General features: G+C 44.3%; 1 protein-coding gene across 1 annotated transcript in view; it reads right to left on the bottom strand.

Moving 5' to 3' along the window:
• Positions 1 to 13,834, bottom strand: part of TBXAS1 (thromboxane A synthase 1 (platelet)) — a 229,450-nt gene that overhangs the window by 1,779 nt on the left and 213,837 nt on the right. Inside the window, exons 10-11 of the mRNA XM_010566280.1 lie at positions 5,897 to 5,985; positions 3,338 to 3,475 (exon numbers count right to left, since the gene is read on the bottom strand). Of these exons, the coding sequence (XP_010564582.1) occupies positions 3,338 to 3,475; positions 5,897 to 5,985 (227 nt within the window). The remainder of the gene's footprint in view (positions 1 to 3,337; positions 3,476 to 5,896; positions 5,986 to 13,834) is intronic.

The following is a 13,834-nucleotide window of genomic DNA, read 5'->3' as shown; positions in this document are numbered from 1 at the left end:
ACATCTCAAAAGGTGGTTATTTCAGTTGGTCTTAATGGACACGTCAAGGGGACTATTGACTGATTATGTCCTCATGGGACTGACACCCTTAAGTAAACAGATAATTGACTTATGGCTATCAGCCTTTGTCAGCTGGTGATTCCAGGAGAGGACAGACAGACATTAGTATAACTTCCAATCTATCTTTAATGAATTGCCTTCATTTGATGACCACGCTCAGAAGAATAACTTCAGGTGCAGACATGCTAGCTGTGTAGACCTTTGCATGTGTGAGGGAGTGATTACAACTAAGAGGAAACCCAACAGGCTGCAATGTGAACTAACTAGAATTAGCAACAGCACTTCTGTTGTGGTTTAACCCGGCAGGCAACTAAGTACCACATAGCCGTTCGCTCACTCCCCACCCTGCAGTGGGATGGGGAAGAGAATTGTGGAAAAAAAAGGTAAAATTTGTGGGTTGAGATAAAGACAGTTTAATAGGACAGAAAAGGAAGGGAAAAAAAACCCAAACCAAACAAAAAAACCAAACCCAAGTGATGCACAATGCAATTGCTCACCACCCGCTGACCGATGCCCAGCCAGCTCCCGAGCAGCTGTCCCCGGCCAGCTTTCCCCCCAGTTTATATACTGCGCATGACACCACATGGTATGGAATACCCCTTTGGCCAGTTTGGGTCAGCTGTCCTGGCTGTGTCTCCTCCCAGCTTCTTGTGCCCCCCTCTCCCCCCCCAGCCTCCTTGCTGGCAGGGCAGTATGAGAAGCTGAAAAGTCCTTGATTTAGTGTGAACAATGCTTAGCAGCAACTAAACCATCAGTGTGTTATCAACATTATTCTCATCCTAAATCCAAAACACAGCACTATACCAGCTACTAGGAAGAAAATTAACTCTATCCCAGTCGAAACCAGGACAGCCTCCCTGCTGTGCACCACAGATGCAGATCAACGGGAATTTCTCTTTGAAGCTTGCAAGGGGAGATTAAATCTCATGGGATTGAACAGGCCATGGAAGACTATTATTACAATTCAGTACAGCCCTTCTTTCTGCTCTTGGCCCAAAGAGACCAGGTTCCCAGTTGGGAAACATTGAAATTGCAGACAGTTCTGTTCTTAGAGCTGAAGTACCTCAGTCCAATTGGAAAGACTGATTAATGTGGCACTCTGTATGCAGATCTGCATCAACTAGCTAGCTTTAAAATACCTGATCAACCCACTAGAAATGAGCCTTTTTTTCTTCTTGTTTTGGGGTTGGTTTTTTTTTTCACAAGGAAGGAAACAAAATTCCTATTTGAACAGCAGTCCAAAGGAAAAAAAGTAAAATCTACTTGCCAACATCTGCAAAGATGGATGTATACTGGACAGAATATGTACAGCCAAGAGTACAGTGTCTGAGTCAGTACAAGTTGTTAAGGCCAATGCATAATCAACAAGGTGAGGCTCATCCTGGCCTGTGCTGAGTCACTGATCAGAGTGGTTTCTTAAAACAAGCAAACCTTTGCAGCGATGGCATTGCCCTGGAAATCTACACAGTTCTCCCAGTCAAAAGGTATTTGGAGCCGTTCTGGTAGTACAGAACTACTTTTCCAGTTCTGTGTGTGGATGAAGGTTCTGTCCTTCACATATAGGGTCATCCCAGAAAATCTCTCATCTGTTTGGATACTGTTTGCAAGAACTTTAGACTGCTAAGGCCCAGAGAACTCATGCAGGGTAGAAAGAGATGAAAGGTAACACAGGCTATTTTGAGGTTTGGAAAAAAATGATATTGTGTATTTCCACATAATATAACCCCATCCCCATGCTTAGATATCCTAAATAAGATTGGGATACTACTGCAGAAAGTACTATAGAAGCCCATAATTTGAGATTGAAGGACCGTTAACTCATGTACTGAGCACTGTTGCATATCCCATGCAAACAGGTTAATGCAATTCTTGCCTTGCTCAACCCCATATATCATTCTGGTAAATTTAAAGTCTCCCTTGTATTATTCCTGAGGCAGATTTCAAAATGAAATATTAGGGGGAAAAAGGCTGTAGCTGAATTAATTTATTTTTTGTTAAGCTCTTATTTTATAATTCTTACTAACATTACCAACTGATGCAAGCTGGGGAGAGTGTTAGTAATTATGCTTCATTCCTCAGGGAAATTTCAAAAGGGAATTCATCTCAGATTCATAACAAACAGCACCATATGAATCAAGGGGACTGCAGCCCCCACTACCCGTTTTACCCTGTAATGCGCTTTGATACTACTGTTAAAGTGGTGAATAAACAATTAAGACAGCATTTCCAGATAAGCATTGCTAAAAAAAACCTCCAGACTTCCAGTTATTGCTAAGATTCCTCCCCAACAAAAGCTCTGGGCTTCTCTAACCCTGGCATTGCTCTTCATGGTCTAAGGTCTCTGACAGAGTATATGCCAAGATTTGCTCCAGAAGGAGCATTGGGCAAACCCACCTACACCATACCTGGGTTGTCTTATGGCAAAGACAGTTCTGGGCTGCCTGCCTCGAACCCAGTTGTCTGTGGAGCATGCACTTTTTTTCTTAGTAAACTTTTCAGCATAGTGGTAGCTTAAAATGCAGCTGCCCACAAAATTAAATTGTGCTTCCACACAGCACCACATCAGCTGAAACTCTCCCTGTAAGCTCAACTCAGCATCTGTAAGATAGGGCAGGGTACAAAACCACAATTTGACAGTGCCTCCCCTGCCACCCCACCACCCCAGCTGAAGAGAATAAAAGCTCCATATGAAAGTATGTCTGCCAAGCAGACCTAAGAACCCAGGATCCTAACTTAAGGACAGCGAGCAAATTCCCAGTGGGAGATGGGATAGGTTCCCCACTCGCAGTGTAGCCACACCATTACAAGAGCTCAGGTGAAAAGGCTGCTCTAAACCAGCCAGGAGCAGGACGAGTTTCCTGGGTACCTCCATGCCAGTGAATATACTATCTCACTTCAGAATTTGTGCATCCAGAGGCGACACTATTCGCAGCATCTCATTTGGAAACAGATCTGAAAGCTTACACCGCATTACAACCTTGACCAAACCTTGCACCCTCTGTGGTATGTGCCACTTATCACCACTTGTCTAATTGTGTAGAAATAACATATTTTTATGATCTAAATTAAGCTGTGCTCTTCTTGGTGGGAATATTGCTTTGGGTGAATAGTGGGTGACTGTGGCTGTGAAGGAGCAGCAGGATCTGGTGTCTCCACTGGACAGGCTAGAGTCCTGTGCTCACCCTAATGCGTGAAACAGCATTTAAGGCAGGCCTTTCATCTAAACAGGCTCAAATAAGGACTTCAAGATAAGAATGGAAAACATTACTCCACATACCTCTCAGGAATGAACTTCTCAGGCTCTGGCCAGAACTCAGGGTTGTGGTGGAGATGTCCAACTGCAGTTTCAATGACAGCCCCAGCTGGAATATGCTGCCCCAGCACCACGCAGTCTTTAGCTGTTTCCCGAGTGAACCTGTAACAGTAAGTGTCATGTATCCCAGATGATTAATAAAGGTAAAACTACAGCAGGAGGGAACCATACAAGTCAATCTCTTCAGCCTAACTGACCCTGCAATTTTGGGAGTAACACTTTCCCAGTAGATAAATACACTAACCGTTGCTGATGCTAGTGTCTTCTCAGGTTACAATCATCTTCACCTAGAAGCACACATCTCCAACCCAGCTGGCTAACTTTTGCCCTTTTCACAGTAAAGCGTTTCTGGTTGTTTACAGTTTTCCAAAATGTTAACTGTTAAACTGCAATTTTGCTGCTAATGTTGGTTTTAGACTAATTTTTTATGAAAACTGCAGATAAAATGTGTCAGTCATCTCTAATAACAGGCAGAAAGAGTATGCTGGTTTGCTTTCAGGACACAATTATATCAAATACAGTTTTGAGTTTGTTTATCTGAGAAGCTCCTCCACATTGGGACAGCACCTGAAACTTAGCAAGGGATAGTTTTAATATTAGGGCCAAGTGTTCTGCTGCTGCTACAAAAATACAACCAATTCACAAGCCTTGGAAAACTGCATTTCACATACAATCATCAAAGACAGGCATGACGTTAGCAACAAAACTTTCCAGTTTCCTTCCACCCTGTGGTGACAGGTGACAGAGTAGGACTGTCCTTAGGAAGCTCGTTGTGACAAGAAGACTGAGAAAAGCTGCCTGCCAAAGCCAAGCTTGGGCCTGTAAACCTTGTAAAAAATGGTGTGTGGGCGTGCACGGCTGGCGGCAGATCCTGATCTAGATCTTTTGGTGCTTGGGTGGTTGCTACAGACCTCAAACCAGTGCAGACCCAGGCGAGTACCCTGCTCTCTCAGCCTAGGAGCTACTCCCTGGCACCAGCTGGGAGTCGAGGGGTGAGACAACGTGCAGGAGTTCCCTTTGCTGCTCCCCACGCTGCGCCGAAGAAGTTGAACAAAGATTTCAGTTTCAGGGCTGTCAGTCTGGTATCACTACAGGAACACATTCTGTCCTCGCTGTCACCCATCTCTCTCATAGACAAATAAATAACAGAGGCTCCAAACCTGGAACAAAACACTGCCATGCTAAAAAACACATTGACAAGCCATCCTTCTCATCCTTACATGAACTTGGTGATAGCAGAAACACGAGATCCCGAGAAGAAAGTTCTCTGGCTAGGAAGTTCATTTTTTTAAAAAAACAACTCAGTTTATAACAAGCTTGGCTGCTACTGAATTTTCCCCTAACTCAGCAACATCCTTGTCATAGGCAATTAGCATCTTTCTGAGGCACTGGGCTGTCCTATCCATTCCACATCCATCAGAGTAAAAGCCAGATCAATAAACACCACCAACGCCAACCGAAACTTCAGAACAACTTTGCTCCATTCCCATTCTACTTCCCATCGGACAAACACTGATCGTTTCCCAGTGTTTCAGCTGAAACTCAAAGATCCCTGATGCTTTAACTGGCAAAACAATTTCCACTTGTATACCGTGTATAACACAGTAAAGCCCAGTCATCTCATCCAGGAGCAAATACCTTTGACATTTACTCTCTGAACAATCCTGCAGATGTCCATGGAAAAATCTTGACTTCTGATCTTTGTGAACGTATAAAAGAGAATATGATTTGAAGCTTTTTTATTTTAAGGTGCTTGCAATCGTGGGGTAAATTTTTCAAAGGCTCTCACAGCAAGCTCAGCTTTGGCTCCTTTCCAGTCATCTGAATTTTCCCCCTGGCTTCACAAGAAGCAGTGCAACTGGCTGATCGCTTTGAAAAGTTCCATTCTTAACATTTGCATTTATGCTTGCGATTACTCGTAAATTTGACAGTCAAACGGCTTTCTAATTTCTTTTCCCCTTGTTTTCAGTTCATCAATGTAACTTAGTAAAATTCGTCATGTATGAATTGGGGCGAAAACTTTCAAAATTTAATGGATATAGCCATTAGCCTAGCTATATTAGTATAACACAGTACTAAGTGCAGAACAGTAGGGGTCCAAGTTAAACACACATGTAAAATACAGCTTTCTGAATGTGCAACCCCTCCACACATCAGCGCCTTAATGACCAACAGGCTATGGTAGGTCTTTGCTTCGTATCCATGAAACCCAAGGCATACGGAAGCAGCAGCATCTGGCTTTCTAAGGCCAGTCCTGCTGCAAAATGGCTCCATCCTCTAACCTTGGGGGATGTGAAGAACGGTGAGGAAGCAATCTCGGCCAATCCGTTGCAAAAAACTGCATTAGAAATACCAGTGTTAGCCAGTTTTCCTTCAATAGGCCACATTCTATCTTTCAAATGCACAAGCAGTATTGATGTTGGCACACAAACCAAGGGCTCATTGGTCTTCCAACAGCGGATTTCCATTTTATAGAGCTAGGGATCTACTCTGTGGAATCAGAAGGGGGAAAAAAAAAGATACCTGAATGCAGGTGGGTACATGCGCAATGTCTCTGCAATCACCATGTCCAGATAAGGGAGCTCTTGTACATTTTGGTAATCAGGGACCATCTGAAAAGGCAGGAAGAAAGGAACAATTACATTTTCTCACATTTAAGTGCCAAACGCATCTCAGATCAGCTTTTAAATCATCTATTTTTTACTGGGCATTTTTTCCTGTAGAAGAACTCGATGTCTCATCTGAAACAGTAAATGACAAAATTATACAAAAATGTGGGCAGTAATTAAATGTGTGTATAACATTCCTTTCATCATCAAAATGCTTTGGTGCACAGCCCAGCTGAAGATATAATAATAAATCAACTTGCTAGGAAGTATTAAAAACAAGGCATTACAGAGAGCATTAATAGCTACAACAGAGCTATTGTTTTATACATGTACTAAAATCTGCGCAGGACCCTTGTTTCTTCCCAAAGTCAAGAGTGTGGCAGACCAGGAGCACTTTGCTCACAAGGTACAGCAAGTCCTTCAGTTATTCTTGTTGCTGTTGGAGCAAACCCTTTGCCCTTTCCCAGTTACAGAAATAAAGCAAAGTGCTCGTGCTGTGATGCCTGCGGAGGGGCGGGAGATGGCACTGGAAGAAACCGGCACCCCGATGAGGAACAGCACGCAGCAGCAAATTGCTCTGCTGAGTAGAGGGGGCTGAGGTACAGCTCAAATCCCACCCGGCAGGATTGCAATAGTGCCTGGGGAGAGAAGCCTGTTTCCTCTCGTGGCCACCCCTTGTGTAACGCTGCTTAATTTTGCATGGTGGGCAACGCCTGAGCCCACGTTTTCAGAAGTCTACAAGACCACCCGGCCCTTGACGATGAGCGGTGGGCGTTAAAACCCAAAAAGGGTTGTAGGTCAGAAGACTTTGCCCTCTGACAGGCAGCAAACAGACAGCGAGAGACACCAAACCGCGGACGACCACCACCAGCAGCGACACGACCCAGTGCACGGACGAACAGAATTTCTCCCACTGTTATCTTCCTTGGAAAAAGGACATTCTCCTTGTCTTATTCAGTGCTCTCAGCAGAGGGCAGCCAAAGTACATCTAATAACCTCGCCAGGAAAGCAGAGTTTTGTTTTAAATTAGAGCATCTCCTAAAGACTGACACAGAGTAAATTGGAGAAAAGCACAGACGTCAGACTAGACTAAACCTTTTATGAAGATTTGGGGCCCCTGCCGTTCACAAAGGGGACTGGATTCCATCCTTCCTTTATTTACTACAGCACTTTTCATGTATAATGCATATTTTATTGAATTTTCATGCAAAAACATATGGTACATACTGAAAATACTAAGCAGAGAACAACTCCAGATGGTATGCAGAAAAGGCGTACAATAGAATGAGGATACCTTGCTGGATTAGGGTATCCCACTTATTCAGCACTGAGCCACCATGCACCATTTCACATTAACTGATCTTTTCTAGGAAGGAAATAGATACATTCTATTATCCCCATTCTTTTGGCTCAGGAAAGACAAGCAAAACCAGAGAAAGTAATTTGCACAGGCTGAGCAGAACCAGTGTGTCTGCTCCTCTCTTAGGGAAAAAGATGCAACTCAGCTTGAAAATAGATGAAGTATTTTGTCAGTATATGTCAAATATTATCAATACAGGAAGTATAGACTGCACTGACAGCCTTTCAGTGTTGCTTTTATATTGCAGTAGTGCCTACTAACTCAAACCTTTGGCTTAGGTCGATGGTTATCAGACAAAGGACTAGGAGACTAAAAGCCACAAATGGCCGCAATGTCGTGAGCATCATGGCTGAAGGCTCTGCGAGGAGCTGTGCTCTAATAATTTGAATATCTAGAATCGAAGACAGGAGGATGAGTTTTATCATCCTTGTTTTGCAGAAAGGGATTCGAGGGCTACCTGATTTTGCACAGGAAATCAGTAGCAGAGGCTGGAAACGAACTGTGATCAGACTCAAATTTCAGGCCTTCGTGGCAAAACTGCCCTTCTCCATAACCACGTAGGTGCTCCACGCTTCGATGCAAATGCATGCTGTGGTGTGTATTCATTTTTTTTCTGCTCATTTTACATCTCTCTTTCAGAACTTTCCTCTGTCCTTTTTATACAGCTCTCCCACATCGCTTTGAATCCTGGGTCAGCATCTGAGTCCTGTCCCTGCAATCCCTCCCGATTCCACTGCCAGGCTGGCTGACGGAAGAGTTCAGGCTGAGAGTAAATGAGTGGTGGAACCAAGAGCACCCTGTGATGTGTTCGATTCTCTGAGCCATGCTCTTTCCACTGGGCCTTCCTGTCTCTCTCATAATCCCTCTACTTACTTCTGGAGTCAATAATTAAGATAATTATATGGTAACCTGATATAATAAGCAGCCACTAAATCAAACCATACATCAACAAATAATATAACACGAAATTATGGGAGCTTTGATTTGCTCTTTCAAATAGCTTCTATACCTTCAGGGGTTTAGCAGTTCAGAAAACAAAGCAAAGGTGCGAAACCAGCTGATTTTCCTTAGAAGAAAGTTCTTTTTGCTTACATAAAGAAAAAGGGGTCGGTCAAATGGCAGCACAGTGAACTCTGCTATCGTGAGCATGGCAGACACATCAGTCATTTCCTACATCTGATGCAACTTAATTATTGGCACTTCTACTGTTTTAGCATCAAAGTAGCTGGACTTAATTTAGTAGTTGTTTGCAAGGTCTGACCTACAGCTGCGTAAAGTACACACCAGCCAAGTATCTCTATTTAGGAAGGACAGTTTGTTGCTTTTTTTTCCCTTTCAAAGAAAATATTTTCCATTTGTTTTTCCACTCCCTCTCTTCAAAATATTCCTTTAGCCAAGCACATTTCAAAGGAACTTAAATATGCTTTTCTCCCTAAATATCCCTATTTATATCTTTCAACTGCTGGCAGGTTTGCTGGGCTGGGGGGTGGTGTTGTGCAAAGATGCCACTTTAACCCCCTGCAAAAAAAAAATATGTCTACATTGCCTCTTGCTCAAGATTGGGTGTTTTTTCATTAAGGAAGAGATTCCTTTCTGTAACAAGCAGAGATGTGGGGGGAGAAAGGAGGCACCACACTGCATGTAATAAAAAATCCTATTTTTTAATTTTGCAGCCACTGCTTTGCACAGCCTTGTAGTATCTTTTCCTGTTGACATGGAAGTGAAATGGCCATGTAACATCTTGTGGCATTTCTCTGCATGCGTGTTTCCCTGGTTTGATTTCCGGAGGTGTGGTGGTACACCCTCACCCATCCCAGACCTCACCTAATCACTTCTGAGGTCCGGAAAGCATCTAGTTTAGCCACAAACTCTCCTTTATGACTGACAGCAAATCCCAGGCCTCTATTTCTTAGAAAAAGGTGGGAAATTAATTCTTCACCCCACAGAGTACTCTGAGGCAAAATACCAGCAGTGATTATAAAATTGCCTGTGTGCTACAAGGATGATGCTTGTTTTAATCCCCGTATAAATTCCAAGAGAGATAACTGCCTTCAGATCCACCTCTGCTTTTCAGTATTGGCTTTAGCATTTTCTAGGCAGGCAAACCTATTTTTTGCCACCACCCTCAGTTAACTTTTAATTCCTCAATGAACACCAAGGGAATCCAAGTGCTGACAGGAGAGGTCTGGCCAATCTTTCTGCTGCAGTTTGAGATGTTACTGTTCCCAGTTGCTCGCTCCTCTTTGCTGGCTGTGGTTAGCGTCACCACAGCCAAGTCAGCAGAAGGGAACATATGCCTGCACCTCAGTTGCTGCCATACAACGTCCAGCATGAACCCATCTTCAGCGACAGTTTAAGACGAGATACTAACTTTTCCCCAAAGTAGCTGACGAGTGAGGCACAGATCCTCCTCTACCACCTCTGTTTTGGGAATGGAAATCCAAGTACACATCAGTGACTAAGAGATTTCCACTTACCCTATTGGTCATGGTCTGGTGGTGCTCAGCAGCCAGAAATGAAAAAAATCAGAGAAAATTTTGTGTAGCTGACAGAGTGTGACGTGCACCTGAAATCAATTTGGAAGCAGCAAAGGCTGCAGAGACCACATTCCTCATAACTAGCACTGCTGAGTCATGGCCTGAGACTGAACCGGCTGCAGTTTCTGAGAAATTGCAATTCAAATCAAATGCTTCATAGGCAGGTGTGACTGTGACAAAGTCCATGTCAGAGGGATGACGTGCAGATCTGCTTAGAGTTATCTGTGTATGCATAGCTACACAGCCCCCATCGGCTCTTCCCCAAAATGTAGGCTTTGGATAGCGGTAGGATAGGAGGCAGCGAGGCAAAAACAAGCCAGCATCATCCCCAGTGACTCTCACCCAACCCCACCTTCAAATTGCCAGAAGAGCTATTCAGACCACAGCCATAGCTAGGATTCACAAACAGGTCAATAATGTTTCTTGATCAAATGGATCAAAAGCTGCTGACAGAACAAAGACTCTGCCTGGGGTTTTGAGCTCTCTTTGGTCATCTCTAGGAGCTGCTCGTCCCCTGAAAGGACTAGAGCCTGTGTGCCACACTCAGCCTGGGAGAGGAGGACAAAATACTATGTCAAATTAGGGTTGCCCCACGACAACCTTGCTAACAACCATATCAAGAAAGGAAAGGTTAGAGACAGGACAGCACTCAAAATGCAGATCAATGAAAAAAGGGGTGGGATGGTTCAACAGGCACCTATCTTTAACTTGCTTAAAGAAAGCTTGCTTCATGTTTTACCACTTCCACAACAACATGCTGGAATACCTGTAAAGCACCAAACTGAAACCTCCCTACAATGCCAGGCAGCAAAATAGGGACAAAGTTGATGAAGTAAAATTTCTTGGCTTTATCCTCGGAACTTGGACCAAATACTAAAAAAATGCTTAAGGCGGTCCTCATGCGATACTTACTGCAAAATCTTTCTGCTGTCTGCGGTCCAGCCTGCGCCTGCCAAGTGAGATGTCTCTCTGAGGCATGGCACCAGGCAGAACCAGCCCTTGCCACTGGGGAAACAGGACCCTGAAGCTCCAGAGTCCCACTCATCCCAGGAGGCAGGGCAGGGCAGAAGGTGTTCTTCTAAGATACACTGCTTTAAGATAGAGAAGAGCTTACCTAAAATCACCAAGTGTCTGTTGGCCATTTCAAGTGACAGAGGCCTACAGAAAGGCATCTTCTAGCAAAATATTCATTCTTGACTATAGAATTGAGAACGAGGTTTGGGAACAAAAAATAGAACAAGAAGCCTGATTTCCAGATCAAGATGCAGCAGCAAGAGGCTTCCTGAGCTGCCTAGCACCTCTCCTCTTGAATCCTTACAGCACACCTTGGTAGCACTAAAGCCTCACCAGGAGCATTGTGCCTTCTCACATGCTCTCAGAAATCAAAATTAAAGCAAGTCCTCAGCTCCATCCCCTCACGCCTCTTTCCCCAGAAACAAGCAAAGGCTACCCAAAACGCACTCCCAAGCTTTCCCTTTATTTCTTCATTCCACATGGGTTACCTGCCACCTTTCTCATCTGCTTGGGTTGTCATTCAAACAGAAATGCAGCACGCAGGCTCTCACCTCCACCCTTGGTGGATGCTCACTGGGTTTGGGAACATTACTTTGCTCATTGAGGCACTTCCCAAACTGCAACAGCACTCGGAGCTTCAGACATCTCAAACAAACTCCTCCCGGCTCCTCCCAAAGACTATGCGTGCCAAATAAATTCAGTATTACAGCTTTTTGTTCAGATCACCTGCCAGTCACCCTCACACCTCCTCTACCTCCACCCTTCACATTCCCCCCTCGACGGGTCCATCGCCACGCAAGTCCCATGAGCAGAGGCAGGTGCCGATTCGCAGGCCAAATTCAGAGGTGGTGGGAAAGGCCGGCACACCAGTTACGCACTGATAACCACATTACATGCAGCCCTCGCAGCCAAATTCCCTCCGTTACTTTGGTGCAAATCCACGCAGCTCCCTGGGGTTGTATCAATGTAAGGGAGAGGAAAACACGGTTCTAAGTACGTACCCAATAGCGCTGGGGGAAAGAGCCAGAAAGTATAAGGTTACACCAGTGCTGACTCTCTGTAATGTTACTTTGCTTTTCAAATCAAAGACTCCAGGTCCTGACAGAAGACAAACCTGCACTACCTCCAGTAGCTTTTGTGGTGCTAAAACAAGGTCTTCGTAGCATCACTGTTCACAAGGAAACTTCCGTGAGATAAAAATACTTCCTGAAACTGAACAGTGTCCCAAAACCAAACAGATAAACACAAAACTGCAACCAAAACAGTCAGAAATTCTCTTCCACCTACATTACTGCTGACACATGGTGATCAGCAAGAACAGAATGAGTGCCATCAGGTAGAAGATCTGGGGAAAAAAAGGCAGGAAAAGAGAAGAAAACCACTAAGGAAATCCTTTATAAGGCAAGCTATAGATGAAAAGAAAGGAGAAAAAAAATCTGTTTCAATCTCAGATTTTGTAAATTTGTCAACTCCACCTAGTCCCAGGTTCCTGTGCCAAGAGAATTGGGTGCCCTTAAACGAAAAGCGAATAAATAACTGGGGGTGAGACTGGGCTCCTGGGGCGCTCCATTGTCACGAAGGAAGAGAAGGGGCAGGTCCCCACTGTGCTGATAGTGCCCGGTCAGACAGCTTTGAATACACAAGTACCGTCACTGTGCTATTTTTTTTTTTTTTTCCACTTGGGTTTGGTGGGGAAGAGTAGCTCCTCTCCAGAAGTGGCTCCCTACCTGTATGCAATGCGTGCCTTGCTCCAGCTATTTGTGGATGTGATATAATCCCTGGCCATGCATTATAACCGGCTAAGCCCATCAGAGGCACAGAGACTGCCCGTTTCTCACCTCCTTAAAAACCACTCAGCCCCCAGGAAATCTCCCCCAGTTCTCTCCTCAGTCCACCGAGGCTCGAAAGTCTCTCTTTCTACACTTGTCTGACACAATCAAAATTTCTACTTGGGTGGCAGAAATGCTGAATGGTGAAGGATCCCAGTGGGAGGGAGGCAAGGAGGAAATTAAACAGGAGAAAGGACTGCCAGAGGCCCAAAAGGCTGAGAAAGAGAATTATAAAACTGGGGTAGGTCTGTCCGAAGGGCATGTCACCAGTCCAAAGCACATTAAGCACTGAAGTTCGTGCAAGACTTAATCCTTCCTGCTATAGAAGTGTCCCTTGGTGGTTGCTGCAGATCTACAGGAATAAAGAGGAGGGATTTTTTTCCCCTCTCAGCATACATTCATGGTATCACATAAGAGCCAGATGATTTAATATAATCATTCCTGCTCCAGCTGGTATTTTCTGTATGGAGGTGACAGTGCTTTAAATTAGGGCCTTGCATATAAAAGGCCCGTGTGTTTAGTTTAATCAAATGTTCTTTTCCTCACGTTACGTTTATATTAAAAAGCATCAGCACGAATTTTCATGCTGCAAATAGAGGCTATCATATGGGCTACGTAGTGAGGTCCTCATCGGTTGTTCTTCATCTCTATGGCCTCGTACGCTTGGCAGCCTTACGGACTGAAAGGTGACTCAGCCCCAGGTATGCAGTTTGGGGAAACATGCCCTAGAGACCATGGTCCAACCTATGAGGAGAGCAGAGCTTTACACAAAATAAATTACTTTGGTAATTCGCCCTTCTGCAGATACTTAAATATGGGCTTGAGCCAGTGGCTGCTTAAGTCATTGGCTTCAGCAGTTGCTGGATGAGACCTTTTCTGAATTAGTAAACAGGCAAACATTCACAGCAAAGAAACGGCAAGATTCTCCCATCACTCAGCGTAATTATTATTTGCTCTGACAAGGGCAGGTCAGTTTTGATACCATACAACATTTACGTAGTACCTGATGCCTCGAAAACATTTTATGTACATTAGGTGCAGTACAACAATAATAAAACCTTGCCTTTCCATAGCTGGTTTTCCCCTGAGGCTCACGAAGCATTTAGCAAACA

Source organism: Haliaeetus leucocephalus, unplaced genomic scaffold (genome assembly GCF_000737465.1).
Source record: "Haliaeetus leucocephalus isolate CR32 unplaced genomic scaffold, Haliaeetus_leucocephalus-4.0 Scaffold206, whole genome shotgun sequence".
Taxonomy (NCBI): Eukaryota; Metazoa; Chordata; class Aves; order Accipitriformes; family Accipitridae; genus Haliaeetus; species Haliaeetus leucocephalus.
Note: the sequence above shows the minus strand (reverse complement) of the source record. Positions and strands in the feature narration are given on the sequence as shown.